Source organism: Armigeres subalbatus, chromosome 2 (genome assembly GCF_024139115.2).
Source record: "Armigeres subalbatus isolate Guangzhou_Male chromosome 2, GZ_Asu_2, whole genome shotgun sequence".
Classification (NCBI taxonomy): domain Eukaryota; kingdom Metazoa; phylum Arthropoda; class Insecta; order Diptera; family Culicidae; genus Armigeres; species Armigeres subalbatus.
Genome location: NC_085140.1, coordinates 406,053,632 through 406,079,504, shown reverse-complemented (window position 1 = coordinate 406,079,504; position 25,873 = coordinate 406,053,632). Strand labels below are relative to the sequence as shown.

Here is a 25,873-nt window from a genome sequence, read left to right as displayed (position 1 = left end):
GCTCGAGATAAGTTGTATTGAATCCAATCCACTCCGTGAAATTTCTTTGCAACTGATTGTTGCATTCAATATGACAAAAAAAAATGGAAAATCGAGCAACTGAGATTGGTACCTTCGTTAATTGCGAGTTGTATAAATATCAAATTATCCAAGTTTTAGGAGTGGTGTGAGGTTTTGTCATAGAAGGAGGGAGGGCATACAATTATGTAATAATTTAATATGGAGCAGTTATACCTTCAGAACCCTGAATTTATATATTTAAGCTATTGTTTTACCATTCCACCTTCGTGCACTGCACACCATCCCGCAGGTCTTTTTCTGTATACAGTATCTGTGAAAATATAATCTTTTCCATCAGAAATATTTGCACAACCGCTGCTCAGTCTCGAGTGTTGATTTAGTTGAACAAGCAACTCGTTTCCACAATGGTCAGTACGATTCATTCGATGGCAGGCAGCACCCATGCCGACAAGTACTGTGAAGTGAAGTATTTTTGTACTTAACTAACGTATTGTTCTTGATTCCAGAACAATTTCACTGTAATTAGCGCACATCGTCCATTTCTCCCACTTCCCACTCAGAGATGGAAATTTCTTTCCAAAGCAAAATGAAATAACCTTTGTGTCTGCCGGTTAGCATTGGCACCCGTTTGCTTGCTCTAGTGGAAACATATTTTCAAAACTAAATTTCAACAATGCACTGCTGATGAGTCTAAAATTACGACGACGACGACAACGGAGACAAGATGGACCCGGTAGCAGAAAAGTAAAGTTTGCTCTCAGTTCGCAACACAAAGACATGCTATCTGACAACAAGGGAACACGCAGGTCGCAGCAGCAACTTTGCTCCTTTAACTTGGAAGCTGGAAAGTGACCAGCCAAGCTGGTTAAATGTGGTTTCATGTGCAGTGTGACGTGCAAATATTGTACGGGAATGGGTTCACTGGAAGGTAGTAACTGTTTGCAGAATGAGCAGCTAAATTGTTTCGACAGGGTGGAAGAACTAACTTGTTAGTTATTGCGTTGGTCGTAAAAGTTAGTGAAACGATTTGATTGTGGAACAAAGCAAAGTTTTCTATGATGGTTTGGGTTCATGCACTTAGGAGTTGCAACCCTATGCTACACTGTCATTGTGATTAACCATCAACATTTTTAACATAATAGACATTGTCTTGAACTAGACTTTAACTTTATGGCTTGCCGCCAAATAACTATGATGTGCTGGTGCTGTGGTGGTCCGGTTGTAAATTCGAGCATGGAGTTTTACAAATGAAGTTGATCAACAGAAGACATTATCTGTCATTTTTATCTTTGAATCTTTTATCATCTTCAAATTAATTCTCCTTAATTTTCCGTAAGCCTATTACATTGGTAAATGATCACTCGAATATTTCATCAAATTAAAAAAAACGAACAGTGGGTAATGTCTGTGACATAACCGCTAAGTGGACGTAGGACTTGACTTGACCATTTTCATAAATTTCTCACATCAACTATTTTGGATTAATAATCGGCGTTGCATACCATTCCTTGGCAAAATCTTCTCATCAAACCGACACAGAAATCAAATCTACCTCGAACAAGAATCATAAAAAAAATCAGGAACTATCTGTCCGATCACGAAATATTAGCCTCGACAGTGGCAACCTTCCCACTGAAGGACTGCCTGAAATAAACCACAAGTTGGCTCAGCAGGAGATGTAGACTGTATCCCAGCCCTTCCACTGAAGAGCCTTCTAATCCGTGCGATAGCGACTGAAGAAAACATTATTTTTAACTCTTAGAGCCTTGAAAAAGGCTGTTTGCTTCGGCTAAGTGCAAAAAGTAAGAAAACGATCTTTTCAAATAACCGCGAATTTCTAGTGATGGTATAAAAAAGACTGAATGCTCTGCGAGCGAATGCACTTTTCTTTTATACCTTATTTTGAATCTTCTCTGCTCCCCAATTGGTGGGCCAATCAGCTAGTGTCTTGTATCCCGCTTCTTTGTCAGCCAATGCGTAATCATCATCAACGCGTTCGAGAAGGGCTTCTTCTTTTTTACGCTTGTTGCTCGCTACTGGCGTCTATTTCCTAACGGGACTTTTCGCTTGATACAGGCTAATAAGCCGGGCAAGCGAGCTTAGAATTGCAGTTCAGGTGGGAAGTACGTGTTCTTTTCTGAGACAACATTGTTAGTAGTAGAAGGAAGGAAACACCCGGACATGGGATTTCGGGTGATAAGATTTAGAATTGGTAACATGGGACGATCATTCAGTCACGGTCGCTTTGTGTGCGGTCAGTATCGTTGGTTTCTATGAAAGTTTTGTATAATTTTCCATGCAAACTTTGAGCAACCTCTTGTGGAAGCTTTCCTGTGGAAATTATTAAGCATTTTCTGTGAAACTTCCGGAGAATTTTACGTTCAAATCCAAAGAATTTCTCGTTGAAATAAAACGTTTAAGCAAGGAAAAATCGTTTGACCGAAAGACATAATGATCGAAAACCATAAAGCTGAAAGTTGTTTGGCCGAATGTGTCATTTGACTGTCAAGCCCATCAGACCAGAAGTTATTTGTTCCGAAAAAGCAATCGACCGAAAATGTCGTCGAACAGGTCATATGGCCGAATAGATCATTTGGCCAAAAAATGCCGTTTGGTCATTCGGCAGGAATGGCCATTTTGGCCGAACGGATTGACATTTTTGACCATAAGGCACATTCAGCAAATGACATTTTTGGCCATAAGGCACATTCAGCAAATGACATTTTCGGATGTATGACTCGTTAGGCCAAATGACATTGTCGACCAAATGGCCCTTTTTGCCAAATGACTTTTTCGGCCAACGACATTTTCACTCGTTTGGTTGTAGTAATTCACATGTGTCTGAATTTGGTCGCATATAAGTAAAAGAAACATGTTTACAACAAGTGTGCTGCTCGGGCAGCTTAACAGCATTGTCGGCAAAATGACCTGTTAGGACAAACAAGTTTTTTCCGGCCAAATTACCAGTCCGGTCGTATGTCTCTTTCGGTAGTTTGTTCCTCTGTCCCTTTCGGCCGTTTAACACTATAGAAAAAACTACATTTTCAGTAAAACCATTTCTACCTAATGGCCATAGTCAAACAGAGTACGCGATTGAACGTTCTTCGTATCGGACACGGATCCGGGTTCTTAGTTCTGTTCTGTGCGGTCAGAAAATAAATCTATTACTTCACGATTGAACGTTTTTCGTATCGGACGTATCGGTTACTGGTGTTTAGTTCTGTTTTTTATGGTCGGAAGATAAATTAATTAGTTCGCGACTGAAAGTGTTTCGTGTCGGATGCGGGTTCTTAGTTCTGTTTTGAGCGGTTGGATAATAAATCAATTAGTTCACGATTAAATATGTTTTGTATAGGACGCAGATCCGGGTTTCAGTTGTGATTTGTGAGGTCTGAAAATAAATTAATTAGTTCGCGATTGAACGTGTTTCATATCGGGCGCGGATCTGGGTGCTTAGTTCTGTTTCGTGCGATCCAAAAGTAAATGTATTAGTTCGTAATTGATTCGGGACTCGGGGTTTTAGTTCTGCTTTGTATGGTCGGAAAAGAAAAATTAGTATGGGATTGAACGTGTTTGGTTTTGCTTTGTAAGGGTGAGTGGATTAATTAGAAAGAAAAGCCTTCATTTCGAGTTTGCTCGTTATTTATATTGGCTGCAGAACGATCGCACGATCATCGTAATATTTTATTATCCGGCGGTCGATAAATCTATTAATTTTTCGTTAACTGCGTTTTCATCACATATCACTGTGAATCCTTCCCCAACGATAGCTACCCATGAACAAATGTTCCTTTCAATGATTTTTGTGGAGACGCAGATGTAAACAAGGTATCTTAATAGCAAAAATGATCTACCAATGCTCTTTCCGTTTTCTCAACTGACTGTGAGGACGTGACCAGTGCCATTATTGATATTTGCATTTATTGAGATACTGAAACTATGATTAACTAAATCCAGTCAGTCGTTTAGCTTAAATAACCGTTTTGGTCAAACATTATATTCGGCCAAATGGAAAAATAACTTTTGGATAAAACTGTTACTCAGCCGAGTGGCATTCGAACAAATGACTTTCTGCTGAATGACAAAATGGTAGGAAGGGCTATTTGAGTGAAGGCCACAACGCTGTAAACTGTTTCGTCAAATATGTCAGTAGGCCAAATTCCATCCATAAGTATAAAGACAAGCATGATTTTCATACATTTTCATCATGATTGAGGATCGATATCTCGATTCGTAGCGATTCGATTTGGCTGAAATTTTACTAGGCACCTGTTTTTAACTTTATCTTTCGATCTTTGAGTAAATTGTATACACAACTGAGACTTCCTGAGTTTCCTCCATTTTCAAAGCTTCACTAAAAGTGCCACTATAAGAACGAATGGCCAAACATGCTCGGTTGTAGGACTCTATCCCAGGCTTTCTATTCTTATCAAACTTGGAATCCAGATTGACTAGAGCATTTTGCCGTCTTCAGTTATTGCAGCGGCTACTTCACTCTGTCGATCACGCATTGAAGACCCTTCAATGAATTCTGGCTTGCGACATATCAGGTATAATGTCAACCGATCGACCATCTGAGTGAACTGATCTATCGGACACCTTGGTGGACCACAGAAGCTGCAGTAATACACTCCCTCACCTTAAGCACGTCGGCGTAGTCCTTTTTCTCATTTTTTATTGGCAACGCTTCCTTCTTCTCCCTGGCTTCCTTTATTCTTCCATTGCTTCACCAATGCATCTGATCACGGTTACGGCGCTTGTGTCTATGTGGTTTCATCGGACGAGACAGGAATGTACAATTGCCAATTACTTGTCGTCAAGTCTAGAGTCGTTCTACTACCTGGCCACGCTATCCCCGAATTAAAACTCTCCGCTGCTTCATGGGGATGTTCAGTGACGGAGCAAATTAGGTCGGATTTCAGCATACCTTTACTAGATCCAATCGCCTCCTACCGTGTGGAAATCATCAAACTGTTGGAGATAGCTGGTGCCATATTTATCGTGGTGTATTTCCAGCACAAATACTGGAAGATTCGGTCTGATGACGTGGATCAGATCACCTCGTGTAAGACGTCGAATACTGGCCTGGAGACATAAGTTACTCTTACATGCGTTGAGCACAGATCTCATAGGAGCTCGCTTATATACCGTAACCCAAACAGATCATTCAATAATCTATCGTTACTCCGTCCTCTGTAAGTTACTAGAGGCTATCAGTTATTATTTTCGCTTCCGCAAAGAACTCAAAGCACAAGAGCACATCGTAATATTGGTCTCCTGTAAACATCTGAAGTAGGCTACTCGTTTAAATCGCTTATCCGATCTTTCCAAATCACGGAATTCCCAAAAGAACTGTCTAAGACGAGTTTAGTACTTTCCATTAATTTCCACTACGTTTTGTTATCTTTACAGATACGTATTTCGACCTCAACTGTGAGGCGGCCTACGTATCTATAAAGATAACAAAACGTAGTGGAATTACATGGAAAGTACTAAACTCTTCTTAGACAGTTGAAGACATTCCACTAAAAGAGCTTAAATATTTTTTCTCAAAAGAAATTAGTTGTCTTTCCGCAAACCCTCAGCGATGGTTAACTAATAAGGACAGAAAGAAACATTCCTCGGCGATATGGCAGACAACGGTGGCGGTATGGTAATGAACCTATAGGAGCACGCGCGCAGGACATGCGACTTCCGGCTCCGAATCTCCAGGAAATCCAGGAGGAGATCGGCCGGCTGAAAAACAACAAAGCCCCTGGAGTTGACCAACTACCAGGAGAGCTGTTTAAACACGGTGGTGAAGCACTGGCTAGAGCGCTGCACTGGGTGATTACCAAGGTTTGGGAGGATGAGGTTCTGCCGCAGGAGTGGATGGAAGGTGTCGTGTGTCCCATCTACAAAAAGGGCGATAAGCTGGATTGTAGCAACTACCGCGCAATCACATTGCTGAACGCCGCCTACAAGGTACTCTCCCAAATTTTATGCCGTCGACTAACACCAATTGCAAGAGAGTTCGTGGGGCAGTACCAGGCGGGAATTATGGGTGAACGCTCCACCACAGACCAGGTGTTCGCCATACGTCAGGTATTGCAGAAATGCCGCGAATACAACGTGCCCACACATCATCTATTTATCGACTTCAAAGCCGCATATGATACAATCGATCGGGACCAGCTATGGCAGCTAACGCACGAAAACGGATTTCCGGATAAACTGATACGGTTGATCAAGGCGACGATGGATCGGGTGATGTGCGTAGTTCGAGTTTCAGGGGCATTCTCGAGTCCCTTCGAAACCCGTAGAAGGTTACGGCAAGGTGATGGTCTTTCGTGTCTGCTATTCAACATCGCTTTGGAGGGAGTAATACGAAGGGCAGGGATTGACACGAGTGGTACGATTTTCACGAAGTCCGTCCAGTTATTTGGTTTCCCCGACGACATTGATATCATGGCACGTAACTTTGAGAGGATGGAGGAAGCCTACATCAGACTGAAAAGCGAAGCTAAACGGATAGGACTAGTCATCAACACGTCGAAGATGAAGTACATGATAGGAAGAGGCTCAAGAGAGGTCAATGTGAGCCACCCACCACGAGTTTCTATCGGTGGTGACGAAATCGAGGTGGTTGAAGAATTCATGTACTTGGGCTCACTGGTGACCGCCGATAACGATACCAGCAGAGAAATTCGGAGACGCATAGTGGCTGGAAATCGTACGTACTTTGGACTCCACAAGACGCTCCGATCGAATAGAGTTCGCCGCCGTACCAAACTGACTATCTACAAAACGCTTATAAGACCGGTAGTCCTCTACGGACACGAGACCTGGACGATGCTCGTGGAGGACCAACGCGCACTGGGAGTTTTCGGAAGGAAAGTGTTGCGTACCATCTATGGTGGGGTGCAGATGGCGGACGGTACGTGGAGGAGGCGAATGAACCACGAGTTGCATCAGCTGTTGGGAGAACCATCCATCGTTCACACCGCGAAAATCGGAAGACTGCGGTGGGCCGCGCACGTAGCCAGAATGTCGGATAGTAGTCCGGTGAAAATGGTTCTCGACAACGATCCGACGGGAACAAGAAGGCGAGGTGCACAGCGGGCAAGGTGGATCGATCAGGTGGAGGACGACTTGCGGACCCTCCGCAGTCTGCGTGGTTGGCGAAGTGCAGCCATGGACCGAGCTGAATGAAGAAGTCTTTTATGTGCAGCACAGGCCACTCCGGCCTTAGTCTGATGATAAATAAATGAAACATTCCTCATTCAAAGCTCATAATCTTTTTTTGATGAGTGGTCAAGATATCAGCCTCTCGAGAAATTCGGGTCCCCGACCTGCTTCCAACAAACATTCGCCCATCGTGAATAATTGCTCAGTCGCTCCAATTTAGAATGCTGCACAGAGGACGAACTCTGTTTCTGGCAATCATAAGAACAATATGTTGGCCGTTGCGTGGACGCTAGTTGGGTCGAAAGGTGCCCCGAAACCAACTGAGCAGTTTATGGCACCTTCGTTTGTTCGAATCAGGCCAGTACAAGTGTTCGCGGTTTGTAGCATAGACACCTTCCGGTGTTCGCCCGTTCGTTGGGAGAGGATCGAACTTGAAAACATGTGTCGCCTTGTTCGTATATATCGTAGTGGGAGCGATACACATCGAAGTTGTGACCGATATAACGTCCGTCACGTGTATCAATGCGATGAAACGGCTAATCACATTTCATGGTCGCGTAGTGAATTTGTATTGCGATAATTTGACGCTTCCGCTGATCGAACACTAAAGCCATCCTAGATTTTCTCATAATAGTGGTCTATTGGTAACTGGAGTTAGGTCTTATAAGCACTATTTTTTAGAATTTAAGGTAGCCGACCTCGTCCTTCACGTTGGAGAAGTTAACTACAACGGTGGCTCAAACTGAACTCTTGCCCGATCTCGCAACTTTCAAGCCACAAGATCTAGCTAGCCCAACTCCCGATCACTTTTTGATCGGGGAGCCTCTATACATAATACCCGAGCCCAAATATGCCAAGCATCCCGTTGACCGACTCACCCATTATCAAGAAATGAAGCGCAGTATCCAGGATTTCTGGAAATATTGATCACGTGAGTACGTCAGCGACCTTCGACCACCCTCCAACTGGCAGCGTTCTACCATGAGAGTGGAACTTTGGTCGTGTCGTAGTTGTATAGGTACGGCCATGTTAGAGTCTTAGAAGTTGGTTCGGTAAAATGCTTGTACAAACGTGTGGTGGCTATCGAAGACCCTGTCTAGAGGTACTCAATATCGAACCAAGAAGATGAGCCCTTCGGCTCGTAGTCAAATTGTCTCTGGAGAATGGTTGGAAAGCCATTTCAACGGGGGCCGGCATGTTGAAGTTGGAGCCTAATTGAAACCAAAGCATTTGAAAAAAAAACACATTTGTTATATTTTATCTACACTTAATTAATTGTTATTGCCCTTAAAACTATACCTTGAGCAACACTTACACACATTATTGAGAAGACACCAGACAAATTAACGAATAAGTTTGTACTCGACTCTGGATGTTGCACATTTTTATTTATTTATTATCAGACTAAGGCCGGAGTGGCCTGCGCTGCACATAAAAGTCTTCTCCATTCAGCTCGGTTCATGGCTGCACTTCGCCAACCACGCAGTCTTCGGAGGGTCCGCAAATCGTCCTCCACATGTTATGTTGCACATGTTGTTATAAAATTGCTCTTGCGAAATAAAACCAGAATAAATGTGTACCTGTTGTCCAATCTTCCTAGTTCTGTTCACCCCGTCGTTCGGTTGCCTAAAAAGTTGTCTAAATCCGTTGAATCGTATTCCCGAGTGTGAAACCCTAGTGTGAAATTGACCTCAGTGACGAATAGCGTCAAAAGCTACCACAATGACCCTTCCAGCCTACACACACACAATGCGCATTTGTCATGGCATCAATTAATAGGAGATAAGCACTACTGAAAAACATTTTCGAACATGCTACAACAAGGCAAACAAAAGGTGCCTCTGAACGCTTGGTGTAGATTTGAAATTGGATTCTAACGAAATTTCTAAAGAAATTTGATTTACTCAGCAGCAAGGGGGCATCCATAAAATAATGAGCAAAGGCACATAACACAGAAGCACGCTGAATTTTAAAAGCCCATCCTACGGTCTAGACAAAAGGTTCCGCAAGCAGATTCGGTATGCCAAAAAAATGGAATCAATTAGAGTAAAGATAATATATCGTTTAATGAAGCGTTATTGTCGAAGTTAGCAATAAAACTTCCGCGAAAGTTTCTGGAGCGTGAATGTGTCGAGACAGGCGCACCTCGAATGATGATGATCCGTACGACGTAGTGTCTGTTCAGCAATGACTCCGTCACACGGCAGGAGGGCGGAAAATTTCAGGTGATCTGACGCCACACCGCGTTGGAAACGAAGGCTCAAGTTTGTTTCCTAATTACTACGCTAATTGGAAAACTCGGGCCTGCTCAAGGCATAGGTGTAGCGGCGGCAACACCGGCTGACTGGCATCAACAACGCTCTGAATGTGAACTCATTTTCCGTCTTAATTAGATAGTCTTGTTCTTATCCGAATGGGAAATTTTCGAGAAAACTTCCCAGCGAGAGCCGAGGATGATGCTTTGCGCTAATGAATACCTGATTTGAGTAATTCCGAATTATCATGCCATCTTATCCTACTCGGCACGGATGAATTGAAGAAACAGTTTAGCTTTGATCAAGTGATTAGCACTAAACTGTTGGCTCGTTGTAATCGTTTTTAACTAGTATAAATGAGTTGGATTTAGCTTCGTAATAAATGTATTTTTTACAATTTTAATTGTAAATTAGCTTTTGAGCGAGCTCAATGAATTGCTGCTAAAAATAATTTTCAATTCAATTGCACTTATCAAGTGCTTTCCTTCAAATGAACGTACTTCGACCTATGCAGCAACATTTGTATCTTCGCCTTTATTGAATTCAAAAAAAATCTGAGAACAGCATGGTTGACATCTGTTCAGTTTTCCTTTCTCGTGTTTGATTGACATTTCGTCAAAAATGATGATTTGATAAGAAACTTATTTTGAGCTTTTAGTGGAATTCGCTGGTCATAAGACGAGTTCGTAGTAGGTATTCCATTTAATTCCACCACTGATGAACTTGTCCGTCTTTATCTTTAGCAGATACGTACGAACATGTCTTATGACAAGTGAATGAAGATCGGTTGGAAATATCGATTAGTATGGTGGCAAATCTTAAGCTTGTAATTTTAATTATAATATCAACAAAACACAGAACTGCATATATGAGTATGCAGTTTAATGATTTTAGCCACTTCTTCTTAACCGAGATTTGAGGTGCATGTTCTTATGTAGTTCATAAAAAAATACAGCCGAAGCAATTCCTTTTAGCTATCATTTCCATACCACAAAGCTTGTGTTTCTTAGAACAATGTTCGTATAAAATATAACCAATGAAACTCACCGACTTCCACGGATGCATGCTTTTTCGATTTAATATTTCCATTAGACTTTCAACATTCATGCGGTTAGGTCGACCAGCCAACCCTCCCTCACCGAACTCCTTCCCGGAATGTGGAAATCAATTAACGAGATTTTTCGGTTCAGCTATGTAGGCCCTATCATGGCGATGGGATAACATTCCATTCCTTACCCGAATGAAGCCACTTGTAAGCTTGGAATTTTATGGTGCGCTTCCGTTTTTTTTCTTCTTCTGATATGCCTGTTTTCGATATAAGCGGGCGGCCGGCTCAGCCCCCTGTGTGATCCGGAACGATATTCCGATGAGATTAGTTTATTTTCCATCTGTTTGGGCACGTCCGAGTGCGGCTGATACATTTTTTTCCATTCCGGAAATCTGGAATTCTCTCCAATGGAATCGAGGACCATCTTATAAACGATGCAGGCGCTAGGGATGGGTGCTTTCTTGAATATTATGCCGCATTTTCCCTTTCCAAGCCACCGAAGATGAAATTGCGAGAAGAGGATTGTGACAAATTGATTGCGGATTTGTGGAAGTAGGCTTAGAGCAGAGATTGTAACACGATAATATCGCAGCAAGTGGAAGAGAAAATTGACGCTTATTGGGGCAGGCTTAGGGTGTTGACAATGATGGTCAAAGAAGTTGGAGTTTTACAAGGTGTGTTGCAAGTTGAGATGCCTTAAACTAACCTATGATTTGGTTGTATTTTACTTCAGGCATAACCGTCGGGAAAAGGAGGTACTGTGGATTAATGTAAAACAATTGTGAAAAATAGGCTTTTTATGTCGTGAGGCTATTTAAATGAAATTCAGTTTTTTTTTTCTTTTTTTTTTTGCTGGAACACAGGAGCCAATGTCTTTACTTTTTAATGTTTTTGCAGAAAATAGTAAAAACAATGGAAGCAGGATACTCAGTAGGAAAACAAAAGCCCTTTGGATGACCAACCAACTCGAATAAAAATAATTTTCAAGTGCTTTCCTTCGATGTTTATTCAACAATATTGTAAAAGAATTGGATATATTTTGCATTCGATTCGAAATGGATGATATCGCAATTGTTATTCCAATTGTTTTTATGTATATTAAATGACCCACCGCTATAATCGTATGAAATTGATGTTCTCTTTTTCGTTTTTTAATTTCGCATGAATGGTTAAGCTCATAAAAATAATCCAACAACTATTTAATTCTATAATTACAATCATTCAATGAAACAAAATTGCGTCACTCACCTTCAGCGTGCGTTTTTGCGGTAACGTTGAGGAAGTTGTGGTTGACCTCGACATTTTCGTCAATGTCAGCCTCATAGATGACCTTCTCGAAGTAGAGCGGGTAGTCGTTCTTATCGGCGTTACCAGTTTTGATGAATTTTGTAACTGCAAATAAATGTGCGGAGAGATAGGGCGTTATTGAAATTTAATTTCAAATAAGTTGTGTACACACATTTGATGGACAAATGATGAAACGATGGACACAGTGAAAATGGAAGTCTCGTGTGCAATTATTATCGATATCCGGATGGAGAGAGGGAGAACACAGAGGAGTGTGGGCGGTAGCAGTCCAATTTATCCATTCGTTATGTGCATTTAATGAGAAATGGTAATTTACCACGCTAACGAGAAACCTGTTAATTGTAGCGGGAAATTTGCTGATTGGGATCGACTATTATTTTGTATGCAATTAAATGTGCATCAGGGTATTCCAAAACTCGTAATAAAACACATTCACAACCATAAAATGAAAGAAACGATGAGCGTTTTATTGTAACAAATTAAGAAAGGCAAACTAAAGGCTCCGGTCAGTCTGTAATTTGAATCATATTTAAAACATTAAATTCAAAGGTTTCTAAAAAGGTTAAAAATTGGAAAATTCTTACCATACTGAAGGTGATTGATTGGGTACATGATTCCAAATGGTAGTGATTGTTCTTAGAATTTCTTCTAAAATGTTCATTTTCTGAAAGTCGTTAGACCGTGAGATGTCTCTTCCTTCATCACTTCAAATAAGAATGGAAAAAATGGGTGGTCACTTCTGATTTCTCTCTTCTTATTTCCCACTTCTCAATTTTCACTTCACTATTTAACTTCGAATATTTAACAGTGAGAAGTGAAAAGTGAAAAATGAGGAGTGAGGAGTGAGAGATAAGATGCGAGAATATTTCTCATTTCACCGAGAAAAACCAATTCAAGTCCGAAGGAAGAAGATGTGAGATGTGTGAAACTTCTTACTTCTCAATTATTATTATTCATACAGTCGCATGACCCTTCTCTTTCTTCTTCTTCTACTTCAATGGCTCTACATTCCAACTGGAACTAGGCTTGCTTTTCAACAACAATATTCTATTATCATTTCCTCAGTTATTAATTGAAAGCTTTTCTATGTTCGCCATTGCATGAGTATGTATCTTGTGTGGCAAGTACAATGGATACACTATGCCCAGGGAGTCAAGAATGTTTCCTACCCGAAAACATCCTAGACCGGACCGAGAATCAAACTCGCCATTTCCGGAATGGCAATCCTACCCCTTTGCTCTCAAGGCTACTGGAGACTCATTCGACCAAATAAAATTTTCGGTCGTATGACCTGTTCGCAAAATGACATTTTTGACCAAATGGCTCTTTCCGTCAATTTAGAAAAACGGCATTTCCGCTCAAGTGATCTATTCGGCCCTCCTGAGCCGTGCGGTAAAACGCGCGGCTACAAAGCAAGACCATGCTGATGATGGGTTCGATTCCCGGTGCCGGTCTAGGCAATTTTTCGGATTGGAAATTGTCTCGACTTCTTTGAGCATAAAAGTATCATCGTGTTAGCCTCATGATAATACGAATGCAGAAATGGTAACCTGGCTTAGAAACTTCGCAGTTAATAACACTAAGCTGCGAGGTGGCTCTGTCCCAGTGTGGGGATGTAATGCCAATAAGAAGAAGAAGAAGAAGAAAGATCTTTTCGGCCAAGTGACCTATTCGGCCAATCGGCATTTTCTATCAAACGACCATTTCTGTCAAATGACCAGTTTGGTTTGGTGAAGAGACATTATCGGTAGAGGTGTGCGCCGGTCCGATATTCGTCGGCGGCGGCGTTTGTCAGAATTTCGGTCGGCGGCGGCGGCGTTTTCGGCGTCACGCCGAAAGCCATTCTAGCCGGCGGCGGCGGCGGCGTGAATCGGCGTGGCAATTTTTTCATTACGTTTTTTTTTAGATTTTTTTTTGCATATTTTTTTGGATATCTAAAGAATTTCTCCAGAATTTTTTTTTTCCAAAATTTGGAAAGCACCAAGAGAAGCTCTTTGGGATTCCCAAATTTTTGGAATTTCAGCAGAACATTCGTCGCAATTTACAATTTACAGAAACTTCAGAATTTTCGCAAAAAAATGTTCTCAACTTCTACAGGAAAAACTTTACGAAAAGCTCCTAGTGAGTTTCTGTTGAGTATTCTTCGAAATTTGAACAGAAAATTCTTGATCATTGTGTAGGAGTGCGGCTGGTAGAATCGGTATTTTACCGTTGGCTTTCTCAGTCTAGATTAATAAAGACGGCTAATTTGGCGTGGCCAAAAATAAAACAGTAAATTCTTAAGAATTTCCGCGGGAGACTCTAAGGAGTTTTGAAGAAAAATTCTCTGGAATGTTCACGAAAAATTGTACGTAAGTTAAACGGAACCTTCTTTAAAATTTCCGCGGAGGTTGGTTCAAAATGTATGGACGAAAAATAATTCGAAATCATTGGATTTCTACGGGAAATTCTTTGTACAGTAGACGTTCGATAACTGAAAGTCATTTAACGGCAATGCTTTTAACAGCATTTCGATAGTTACATCAGTTTTGCAGTTATCGGAAAGTTGAGCTTCAAAATGATGTCAAAATCGATGATAGCTGCATAGCGCTGAACAATCAGGTGCATTTCTATTCTGACGTCGTCTGACAATTGCCGTCTAGAATGCGTCACAGTTATCGAACACCATTCGCTAACTGAAACGAAAACATGTTGCAGTTATCGAACGACTAGTGTATTGTCCATGAGAAATTTATGGGAAATTCCATTGGCCAAAAGCGACATACGGCCGAACTGGTAATTTGGCCGAAAAAGTCGTTTGCCCTAAAAGGTCGTATGGCCGAATTGGTCATCAATCCAAAAATGCTGTTCAGCCAAATGACCTGTTAGGGTAAACGACTTTTTACAAGGCTGCCCAAATTTTCCTTTTGGCTGTACAATGGTTTCGTCCAAACTACATTTTCGGTCAAACCGGTTTTGACCTGATAACTGTTTCCGCGAAACGTTCAGTTTTGCTAAATGATACCTGGTTAGATGTATTTTGCCCTAAAGGCCAGTATCGACTTAAAAATATAGAGGCCACGGAACTTTGTTCAATGGTCAATAGACAAAAAGACCATTTCGCCAAACAAATGGCCATTTCTGACTATTTTACTCGGTTCAGTACGAGTTTCAGTAATTGAATATAATGTCGACTACCTGGAAAAACCTGGAAAACCTGGAATTATTGCCAAAATGCCAACCTAAATTCTGAATTACTTCCAGCGATTCCTTTGTGAAATCATCCATGAATTTCTTCAGTAATTCATTCGGAATTTTCTTCTCTACGTATTCATCAAGAATTTCCTTACGGAATTCTTTTAACTTTTTCGGATTTTCCTTTGAGAGTTTTATCGGATATTTCATTAGAAAATCCTTTTAAATTATTTTCAGAAATTTCTTCCTTTTTAATTCATCTTAAAATTCCTACGAAAATTGATTCAGAATTTCTTGAAGAAATTTCTCCTGAAATAATTTTAAGGTCGCTCGATACGGAAGCAACGCACAACTGTCATTTTTATTTTTTCACGCATGCTGCGAGGCAGCAAAACTAAATCAACAAAAATGACAGTTGTGCGTTGCTTCCGTATCAAATGGTGTGCCCCCGAAAACGAGCACTTTGAAACTTGGATTCCGTCAGGAGTGACCTTAAAAGAATCCCTGAAATAATTTACAAATATTTTTAAGGAAAAACAGGAACTATTAAAAAATATTAGGAAATCGTAAAGGAATTTCCAAAAGTATACCTGAAATAAATTGCAATGTATTTTTTGAAGGAATTTCCAAAAGAATTTCTGATATGATTCTCAATAAATTCTTGAAGGGATATTTAACCTTCAGTCTGTGTTCAAAAAATCTAGGCTATTTCGAAACATAATTTCATCATATTTTAGGTCGTAACCTAAAATTGAACAAAGGTGGGCGGGTACCTCGCGGGGAAGGTTTTTCGTGAAAAACAGTGATTTTTTATGATTATTTTACTTATATTTGAAAATCCCTCCCATTTCGAACTGCGGCTTTTCAAAAAACTTTTGGTAGACTTAACCACAACATTAATGTTTACAAAAAATACTACGCACAGAAAAAAGTGGGACCACACAAGGAACAATATACTCAAATATAACTGCTCACTAGCGCCGCCTCTTGGAAGAAGTGCGCATTACACTAAGCACTGCTTTGTAAACCTGGACATATCCTAAACAATTCAGCCGAATACAACTTGAGTGTAGGGAAGAAGGATCTCAAGCTAGAGCTATATTTCAAACATGCAAGAATATTGCAAGCAAGCGCCGTCTATTTGTAAATATCCTAATTATTTTTTCCGTCACAAGATAATCTTTTCCTACCAGACGAAATTTGCTCAAGACATCATCTTTACAAATTTCAAATTTGTGCGATAAGAATATTTACAATGTGGAAAATTCAATATTTCGGAATATCTTGAGTAGTCTAAAATAATGGTTTCATATATACCACCATCTAGTGGCCTCATGTCGAAGCACACGCCCTTGCTGCATAACCTTTTTGAAAAGATGCAGTTAAAAATTGGTAAATTTTTCAGATATAAGTAAATTGGCATAAAAAATCACTATTTTTGTACTCTTTTAAACAAAAACCCTTCCCCGCGAGGTACCTCACCCGTGGTCAATCTTATGTAACGTCCTGAAAGATGATTGATTTAAATTATCCTTCGAAACAGCGTAAAAATCCTAAATTGTCCACACAATTAAAAAGTTATAACAATTTCTATTTGGGGTCGATATGACCCCATAGCACAGACAGCTAAGTTTTTCGATAAAAGTACAACGTAGCGCTTATTTTCACGGCAAATTCTAGCAAAGTACCAAAAATCAGGAGAATCGATTGAAAAGTTAAAAATTATCATATTGACCCCAGAGTACAGACAAAAGGTTAAAGGAGTTTCTGAGAATTTTCTGAAGTAATTACTGTAGAAATTTAAGAAAGTCCAAATTTTCTCCAGGAATTCTTTCTGGAATTTCATTAAAAAGAATTCGGAATTTTCTAGAATATCGTTCAAGAATTTTTAAAGGAATTCCTCGATGCAATTTAAAAAAAAATAGAAAAAAGGGAAAGGATTGTTGAAGGAATAAAATTTCCAAAGGAATTTCTAAAGAAATTACAGGAAGAATACCTTAAGAAATTACCAAAGATTTTCCTGAATAATGTAGAAAAGTGAAATTCCTGAATAATATTTGTTTTTTTTTTATGAAATGCCTCAAAGAATGTCTGATTGAATTCTTGAAAGAACTACTGGATATATTTGCTAAAAAGAAAATCTTCGGGTGTTTCCAAAAAAAATGTCTGGAGGATTTCTCGTCGAAATTTCTGGATTAATTTCTTAGATAACACCTAGATGATAAAAAAACAAGAAAAAAGCTCTGTTGGAACTTCTGGAGGAAATTCCTGAGGAATTCCTGGAGTATTGAAAAGAATATTCTCATGTAACTCCCAAACAATTTTCCTTGGTAAATCTAAAGAGCTCCGCTTGGTTATTCCAAAGAGTTCTCGAGACTTGAACCGTGAAAAATCTGAAAATAATTTTCAAATAATTATTCTTGAAAAACTGGAAGTCTTTCATCAAAATTTTGGGGCGAAATTCAAAATATTCTCCCGTTATTGTCTTGAAAATATCCAAAATGATCAATTCAGCCGAACGACACTTTCGGCCGAATGTCCATTTCGGTCAAATGGCCCTTTTGATCAAACGACTATTTCGACCGAAGGACATATTCACGATTTTTTTCAGCCAAAAGAACGTTTGACCAAAAGACATTCTCGGCCAAAAAACAGGCTAGATATCCTAGCAAAGTCATAATAATGAGATCATATAGACAACATATTTTGATTTTGACATCCAATTGGATCATAATTTGTTTTTAAATAAGTATAAGTCATCATGATTGATTACATATTTTGATCTCATTTTGCTGTAGAGTACTAAATTGAATGATATGGCATCAAACTATGTACTTATTTTATTATCGGAAACCAATATCAAAATTAGTTTTCGATTTGCTCTCATCGAAAGCAGGAATAGTTTTTGATTGGATGTCACAATAAGATATTTCTGCCATTACGTTTTGTTATTTTAACCGTTAAAAGGACGAAAAAGATATCAAATTAAGTAAACATAATCGATGATTTCACAACATTAAAACAAGTTATCGATTTGCTCTTAAGCTTTGGTCGGGAAGGCTTCTACCAAATAGTCTTTTCGATTAAACGACATATTTGGCCTAACATCTTTCAGCCTTGTGGCTTTCTGCCGAACGACTCTTTTCTGTTCAAAAATCAATTTCAATTAATATTTTTTTGGATTTAAACGGGAGCTCCTTCGCAATTTTCACGCTTAGTTTTTACGGAGAGCTGGAATTTTCATGGAAATAATTAGTATTTTCGCGAGAAATTCACTGGAGTTTCAACGTGATGTTGTAAAGATCTATCAGGGAATTATACGGAAATTGCACTGAATTTTTGGAGTTTCCACTGAAAATTTGAATCGGCGTGGAAAATTATAGATCAGCGGCGTGACAAATTTGAAACGGCGGCGCGCCGATGCAAAAATGTCGGCGGCGGCGGCGTGCCAAAAACTGTCGGCGGCGGCGGCGTGGCGCGGCGGCGCACACCTCTAATTATCGGCCGTATGTCCCTTTTGGTCAAATTACATTTTTTGTCCTTATAACTTTTCAGTCAAATGGAATTTGGCTGAATAACTTTCGGTCTGACGTATTATTCGGCAAAATCCCCTTCGGCCAAAGACCTTTCTGCGTTTCTTTGTTACCGATTTTATAAATAGATGTTCGGATTACCATATTTCCTAATTACATTATGTTTATTTTTAATATTTTCAATATTGCTGTTATTGACTCGTCTCTCCAGAAAAGTCGAAAAAATTTTTGTTCATGTGAAAAGCTTTTTCAGTGGATAAATGATGCTTCTACGATGTAGACGTTATAGACGTTAACAACATGTAGAATAGACGTTAACAACATGTTTCCATAAAAAACTTAATGCAATATAGGCAATAAGTGAGCGATGTTTTGAAAGTTCGTCACATCTATTATATTTTCAGGAAAATTTCTACCTCGAATCTAATTTATTCGAAAAAATGCTTAGTACGATGAAAGTATAACTTTTTTACTTGAGCAAGCTAAGTAATTAATGCAGCTGCCAGCTGACCCCGAAGCTGTTATCCTATTTTAATGAGTGTAGATCTCCGAAGCAATTTTCCTGGCAGCAAATCGTTTGCGCCATAGCACAGAGCCAACTTCTGCACACCGTTTTGCACCGACTAGCAGTTTATCAGTTCCGTCTGGTTCAATTTTTTCCAGACAAAAAGGGAGAACAAAACCTTCCTGTTGGCGTGGAATGTTCTCTTGTTGTCCATTAATTGTTATAATATAGAAGAATAGTGCAGCGCGAAGCCGTCGAAAACAGAATCTTTCATGACATCAACATCTTTATGCTAAAAGTATTAAACATCTAATTATGCTAGAAGTTTGGATAAAAAAAGTAATTATTCAATTCTGTAGATATGAGCCAGCCTATAGCTGCACGTCTCTATAGAAAAGACAGAAAAAAAATCAATTCTCTTGTGACATTTACCATTCGAATGAGACAAAAAAATCAAATATTTAGTAGGTACATGATAACGATTATTACTCAATCTTAATGGTTATCTACCTCAAAACTGCGCAAACCACCATACGTATGTATATAGAATATCTTGTTGAACAATCACACGGGAAAAAATCCGTTGCCGTATTCATGACCAAAAAGTCATGAAATCATAAAACTTATTACTTCATGATATTATGACTACAATTCATGGTATTATGACCTTAACGACGGTTGTCGTGAATAGCCGTTTGCATGAACTAAAGCCATGGTCTCCAGAGAGGGAATTCCTTCAACAACTGCTCCAGTCATTCTATCAGAAGTTCTATCAGGAATTATTTAGGAATGCCTCCAGCAACTTCTTCGGCAATGTCTTCAGGAATTTCACCATTAATTTCGCCGGGAATTAATCCAAAAATTTCTCCATTATTTACTCCAAGAAATCTTCCACGAGCTCTTTTAAAAGTTCTGCAGGGAATTCTTCCGATAATTCTTCGTGCTGTTTCTCATAAAAATTTCTGAAAAATGGCACCGTGAAGTTCCTAAGAATATTCCGTGGAAATTCCGCAGAACTGCCAGTAAACATTCCTGAGAATTTCGCAAAAAATCTTCGAATTTCTTGTGTAAATTCCATAAAATTTTCCCTGAAAGTTTCAATTAATTTCTTGTGAAAATTTCAAAGAATTTCTCCTGGAATTCCACCGAACATTTGTACAGAAATTATACCGAAAATTAAATTTTCGGAGGAATTCCTAGATTAATTCCCAAAGTAATCCTGAAAGAATTCTGGTGAAAACATCAAGATTTCCACTGCGAGATCCTCCAGGAGTTTCTCCAAAAACTCCTCCAGGAATTCTTCCAGGAGTTCCACCGGCAGTTCCTCCAAGAGTTCCTCCAGGTTTTCCTCTGAGAATTATTCCAGTAGTTCTATCAGCAATTCCTACGGGGGTTCCTCTGAAAACTCTTCCGGGAAGTTCTCCAGAATTTCCTCTGGGAATTCATTCAGGCTTTCTTCCTGGAATTCATTTAGTTTTCTTCAGGAATTTATATAGAAATTCACCCAGAAGCTCCTTCGAGAATTTTTCTGAGAGCTCCTCAGGGAATTCTCCGGGATGTCCTCTGACGATGACGATGCTATATACCCCTACAAAGGTTTCAGCTAGACAAGATTTGTCTATAAGATGAATTTTCCACGATTTTTTCCGAGGATTCTTCTGATAGTTTCACTGACATTTCCTCCGGGGGTTCCTTTGAAAATTCTCCCGGGAGTTTCTTCAGAAGTTCCTCCGGAAGTTCCTACGAGAATTCCTTCGAGAGCTCCTTCGGGAATTCCACCAGTAGCTCTGCCAGGAACTCATTCAGGCTTTTTTTCAGGAAATCATTTAGGCTTTCTTCAGAAATTTAAATGGAAATTCCTCCTGAAGTTCTTCCGATAGTTTCTGTGGGAGTTCCTCCGGGAGGTCCTCTAGAAATTCTTCTAGCAGTTCCTCCTGAAATTCTTTCGAGAGTTCTTACGGGAGCTCCTCCGGCAGTTCCTTCGGGAACTCCTCCGGGTGATACACCTCAGAATAGGAATTCCCAGAGTAATTTCCGGAGGGACATCCGAACCCAAGCAACACCTCTTGTTTCTCAGTGAGTAACAACAACTTTGTTGTGACTTACTAAAAGTCTGACTTATGTACAACGCGTCGTATTTGGAACTCCTTTGTGACACAAAAAGCGCAAGAGGTGGAGCCTATTTGCAACATCTTGGGCTACAATGAAAATAAAAACACAAAAACCAATCGGGAATCGAACCATGGACCTTGAGATTTGCAACCTTCTACTATAACCATCACATCAACAATTCTATTTGGAGATTTTGCTGCAAGTGCACTACATAAACAACAAAGTCATTTGTAATTTCATTGTACCTTATACGGAACATACAGGGGACTGTCAAAAATAAAATACTGCTCAGCTGAGCTCAAAGTGTTTTGCAACATATCAGAAACATTGTTGTAACAGCAATGAACCGAAGTGTTATTATTTCTGCAACTTATCTGTTTTGTTTCTGATATGAAACACATCGAATTTTAAACCACCCAAGAAGTCAGATGGGTAGAATATTGCGACGCCACTTAAACGGAAATGAAACATTGTGATTTTCTGAAACTGGGAAGTGGCTTCAATGTGACTTGATGTATTGCCAGTGTCTTCAATGCAATTTATTAAGAACAAACGCCTATTTGAAATATGTTGCGCGTGCTGCTTGGGAAGGCATTCTCGTAGAAATTATCAGAGGAATTCTAAGTCGCTAAGTTAACTAAGTCCTGTTTTATTAGGAAATGCTAAGACAATGTAACAATAAAAAAAAAATAAACCGGACTTAGTTAACTCCTTGATAAAGGTACAATATATGTAACCGAAACGTCGGATAAAAACGTAAAACCCGTTTTTGAGCAGAGCATAAGAAGACTGAAAGTCATAACCTCAAATATTATTATTATCTTTATTTGGGAAGTTTTCAGTCCCCTGTGAAATTTTTTCAATTCCCTGTGAAGTTCCTGGAAGGATTCCCGGAGGAACTCTTGGTAAAACTCTTGGAAGAGCTCCCGGAGGTACTCCCACAAGCACTTCCGGAGGAATTCCCACAAGGAAGTCCTGAAATAATTCTTGGAGAAGTTCCTGAAGGAATTTCCGGAGAAATATCAGAAGTAATTCCCGGATAAAATACCAGGTGGAATTAATGCCGAAATTCACAGATGAAATCCTGAAAGTATTCCCAGATGAATTGCTGAGGAAATTACTGGATACATTCCCGGGCGTTTGTTCTGAAGAAATTCCTGGAAGAACTCAATGGAAGATGTCCTGGAGCAGCGGTTCTCAACCTGGGGTACATGTACCCCTGGGGGTACCTTCGCTGGCCCTAGGGGGTACCTCGGACAAAAATGCGTAATGGCGGAAGTATTACAATTCCAATCAAAACTCATTGATATAGTTTTGATAATTGTGTATTTTTATTTCAAAAAATTTATATTATTTTAATATGCAATGCGATCAATAAATCCCAATTGAATTCTGCCTTCCACAACCAACACAATATATAAAGGGCTGCGGAACAAAATATCGAGCGATCAAAACGTCGAATGACCAAAATGATTTTTTTTTCACTAATGCTCGGTTGCTTCGTTGCAAGAGGATTTCCAAGAAGCTCGGAAGCCTCCTTTCAAGAGCCTCAAAAATCCCTTTTAAAAGGCCCAAAAGCCTCCTTTCAAGAGGCTCGGAGGCATCCCTTCCAATAAACTCAAAAGACTTCTTTTCTACAGGCTCAAAAGCCTCCTTTCAAGAAGCTCGGAAGACTTTTTTCATTCTCTTTTCAACACGCTCGGAAGCCTCTTTTGAAGAGGCTCAGAAGCCTACTTTCATGAGGCTCAGAACTCTTCTTTCAAGAGGCTCAAAAACCTCCTTCCAGGCTCAAAAGCCTCCTTCTAAGAGGCTCGGAAGCGTCCTTTCGAGAGGCTCGGAAGACTTCTTTCAAGAGGCTCGGAAGCCTTCTTCCAAGAGGTTCGGAAGCCTTACAAGAGGCTCAGAAACCTATTTTCAAGAGGTTAAGAAGCCTCCTTTTAAGAGGCTCAGAAGTCTCCTTTCAAGAGGCTCAAGAGCTTCCTTCCATGCTTATAAGCCCTCTTTCAAGAGACTCAAAGGCCTCCTTCCAAGAGGCTCCTATCAAGAGGCTCGGAAGATTCCTTTCAACATCCTTTTAAGAGGCTGGGAAGCCTTCTTCCAAAAGGCTTGGAAGCCTTCTTCCAAAAGGCTTGGAAGCCTTCTTCCAAAAGGCTTGGAAGCCTTCTTCCAAAAGGCTTGGAAGCCTTCTTCCAAAAGGCTCGGAAGCCTTCTTCCAAAAGGCTCGGAAGCCTTCTTCCAAAAGGCTCGGAAGCCTTCTTCCAAAAGGCTCGGAAGCCTTCTTCCAAAAGGCTCGGAAGCCTTCTTCCAAAAGGCTCGGAAGCCTTCTTCCAAAAGGCTCGGAAGCCTTCTTCCAAAAGGCTCGGAAGCCTTCTTCCAAAAGGCTCGGAAGCCTTCTTCCAAAAGGCTCGGAAGCCTTCTTCCAAAAGGCTCGGAAGCCTTCTTCCAAAAGGCTCGGAAGCCTTCTTCCAAAAGGCTCGGAAGCCTTCTTCCAAAAGGCTCGGAAGCCTTCTCCCAAAGGGCTCGGAAGCCTTCTTCCAAAGGGCTCGGAAGCCTTCTCCCAAAGGCTGGAAGCCTTCTTCCAAAGGCTCGGAAGCCTTCTTCCAAAGGCTCGGAAGCCTTCTTCCAAAGGCTCAAGCCTTCTTCCAAAGGCTCGGAAGCCTTCTTCCAAAGGCTCGGAAGCCTTCTTCCAAAAGGCTCGGAAGCCTTCTTCAAAGGCCTGGAAGCCTTCTTCCAAAGGCTCGGAAGCCTTCTTCCAAAGGCTCGGAAGCCTTCTTCCAAAGGCTCGGAAGCCTTCTTCCAAAGGCTGGAAGCCTTCTTCCAAAGGCTCGGAAGCCTTCTTCCAAAGGCTCGGAAGCCTTCTTCCAAAAGGCTCGGAAGCCTTCTTCCAAAAGGCTCGGAAGCCTTCTTCCAAAAGGCTCGGAAGCCTTCTTCCAAAAGGCTCGGAAGCCTTCTTCCAAAAGGCTTGGAAGCCTTCTTCCAAAAGGCTTGGAAGCCTTCTTCCAAAAGGCTTGGAAGCCTTCTTCCAAAAGGCTTGGAAGCCTTCTTCCAAAAGGCTTGGAAGCCTTCTTCCAAAAGGCTCGGAAGCCTTCTTCCAAAAGGCTCGGAAGCCTTCTTCCAAAAGGCTTGGAAGCCTTCTTCCAAAAGGCTCGGAAGCTTTCTTCCAAAAGGCTCGGAAGCCTTCTTCTAAAAGGCTCGGAAGCCTTCTTCCAAAAGGCTCGGAAGCCCTCTTCCAAAAGGCTCGGAAGCCTTCTTCCAAAAGGCTCGGAAGCCTTCTTTAATGAGGGTCGGAAGCCTCTTTTCAAGAGGTTTGGAAGTCTCCTTTCAAGATCCTTTCAAGAGACTCAAAAACCTCCTTCCAAGCTCAGAAGCCTCCTTTCAATAGGCTCAAAAGCCTCCTTCCAAGAGGCTTGAAAGGCTCCTTTCAAGAGGGTAGGAAGCCACATTTCATGAGACTTAAAAGCATCCTTTCATGAGGCTCAAAAGCCTCCTTTCGAGCTTGGAAGCGTCCTTTCAAGAGGCTCAGAAGCCTCCTCCTTTCAAGAGGCTCGGAAGGCTCCTTTCGAGAAGCTCGAAGGCCTTCTCTCAGGCTCGGAAGCCCCCATTCAAGCGGCTCAGAATCCTTCTTTCAAGAGGCTCAGAAGTCTACTTTCAAGAGGCTTGGAAGCGTCGTGTTAAGCTGCAAAGGAAGCCTCCTTTTTAGTGGCTCAAAACCTGCCTTCAAGAGACTCGGAAGCCTCTCTACAAGAGGCTCAGAAGCCTCTAATGAAGAGGGGAAGTCCACTTCAAAGGGATTCAAAAGCTTAAAGTAGTTTCCCTTCAAAGAGTTCGGTATTATTCTTTCAAAAGGATTGGAAGCCTAATTTCGCGAGGGGGTATCTCAATTAATGCAAAAGTTTCAAGGGGTACCTCTCAAGAAAAAGGTTGAGAACCGCTGTCCTGGAGGAACTCTCAAATTAATTTCCGAATGAAATTCTGGAGTATATTCCGAGTGAAGTCCGGAAAAAATTCTAGGACAATTTTGGGAAAAAATTCCCGGAGTAATTCCTGAGGGAATTCCAGGAGAAGTACCTGAAGGAATTCCCGGAAAAATATCTGGAAGAATTTCCGGGGAAATACTTGGACGAACTCCTGGAGAAATTCTCAAAGAAATTTGTAGAGGAATTCTTGAAGGATATTCTGAAGTAATTGCGAAAAGAATTCTAGAATAAAATCCTAGAGGATTTCGTTATTAAGTTTATGGCGGTTTTATCCCGGAGGAATTAAAGGAAGAGCTCCTGGAGAAATGCCTAAAGAAGTTCCTTGAAGAATTTCCGAAGCAATTTCTTATAAGGAACACCGGGGCAAGTTGAAATGCGGGGTAAGTTGAAACGGATCAGCAATGACCGAATGCTCTGATTATTTTTTTCAACAAATTACTCCCCTAAACGCACCTTCTGACCGTCATTCCCGGAAGATTGCAGCTACAAAAAGCAATCCCTGCCATTGTTTATTTTTCGCACTTTGCAAAATTCGAAAAAGCTTTTTGACGTGCCAATGAAACAGGCCTTAAAATGATGTATGATGTGTTTTTTCATCAAATTTTCACGGTAGGTACACAGCAAATAATTTTGAAAATTCAACGACGTGTAAAATTGCAGATAACCCTATCAAACGAATTAACATTCGATATTCAATTGAATTTGATTGACTTTTACAAGCAAGCACAGTATAAATTTATTTCGATTTAAAACAATAGTAAGATCCATTGAAT

General features: G+C 40.4%; 1 protein-coding gene across 1 annotated transcript in view; it reads right to left on the bottom strand.

Moving 5' to 3' along the window:
- LOC134213335 (neural-cadherin-like) overlaps positions 1 to 25,873 on the bottom strand; it is a 1,323,925-nt gene that overhangs the window by 249,937 nt on the left and 1,048,115 nt on the right. The window contains exon 5 of the mRNA XM_062692319.1: positions 11,740 to 11,883. Within this exon, the coding sequence (XP_062548303.1) occupies positions 11,740 to 11,883 (144 nt within the window). The remainder of the gene's footprint in view (positions 1 to 11,739; positions 11,884 to 25,873) is intronic.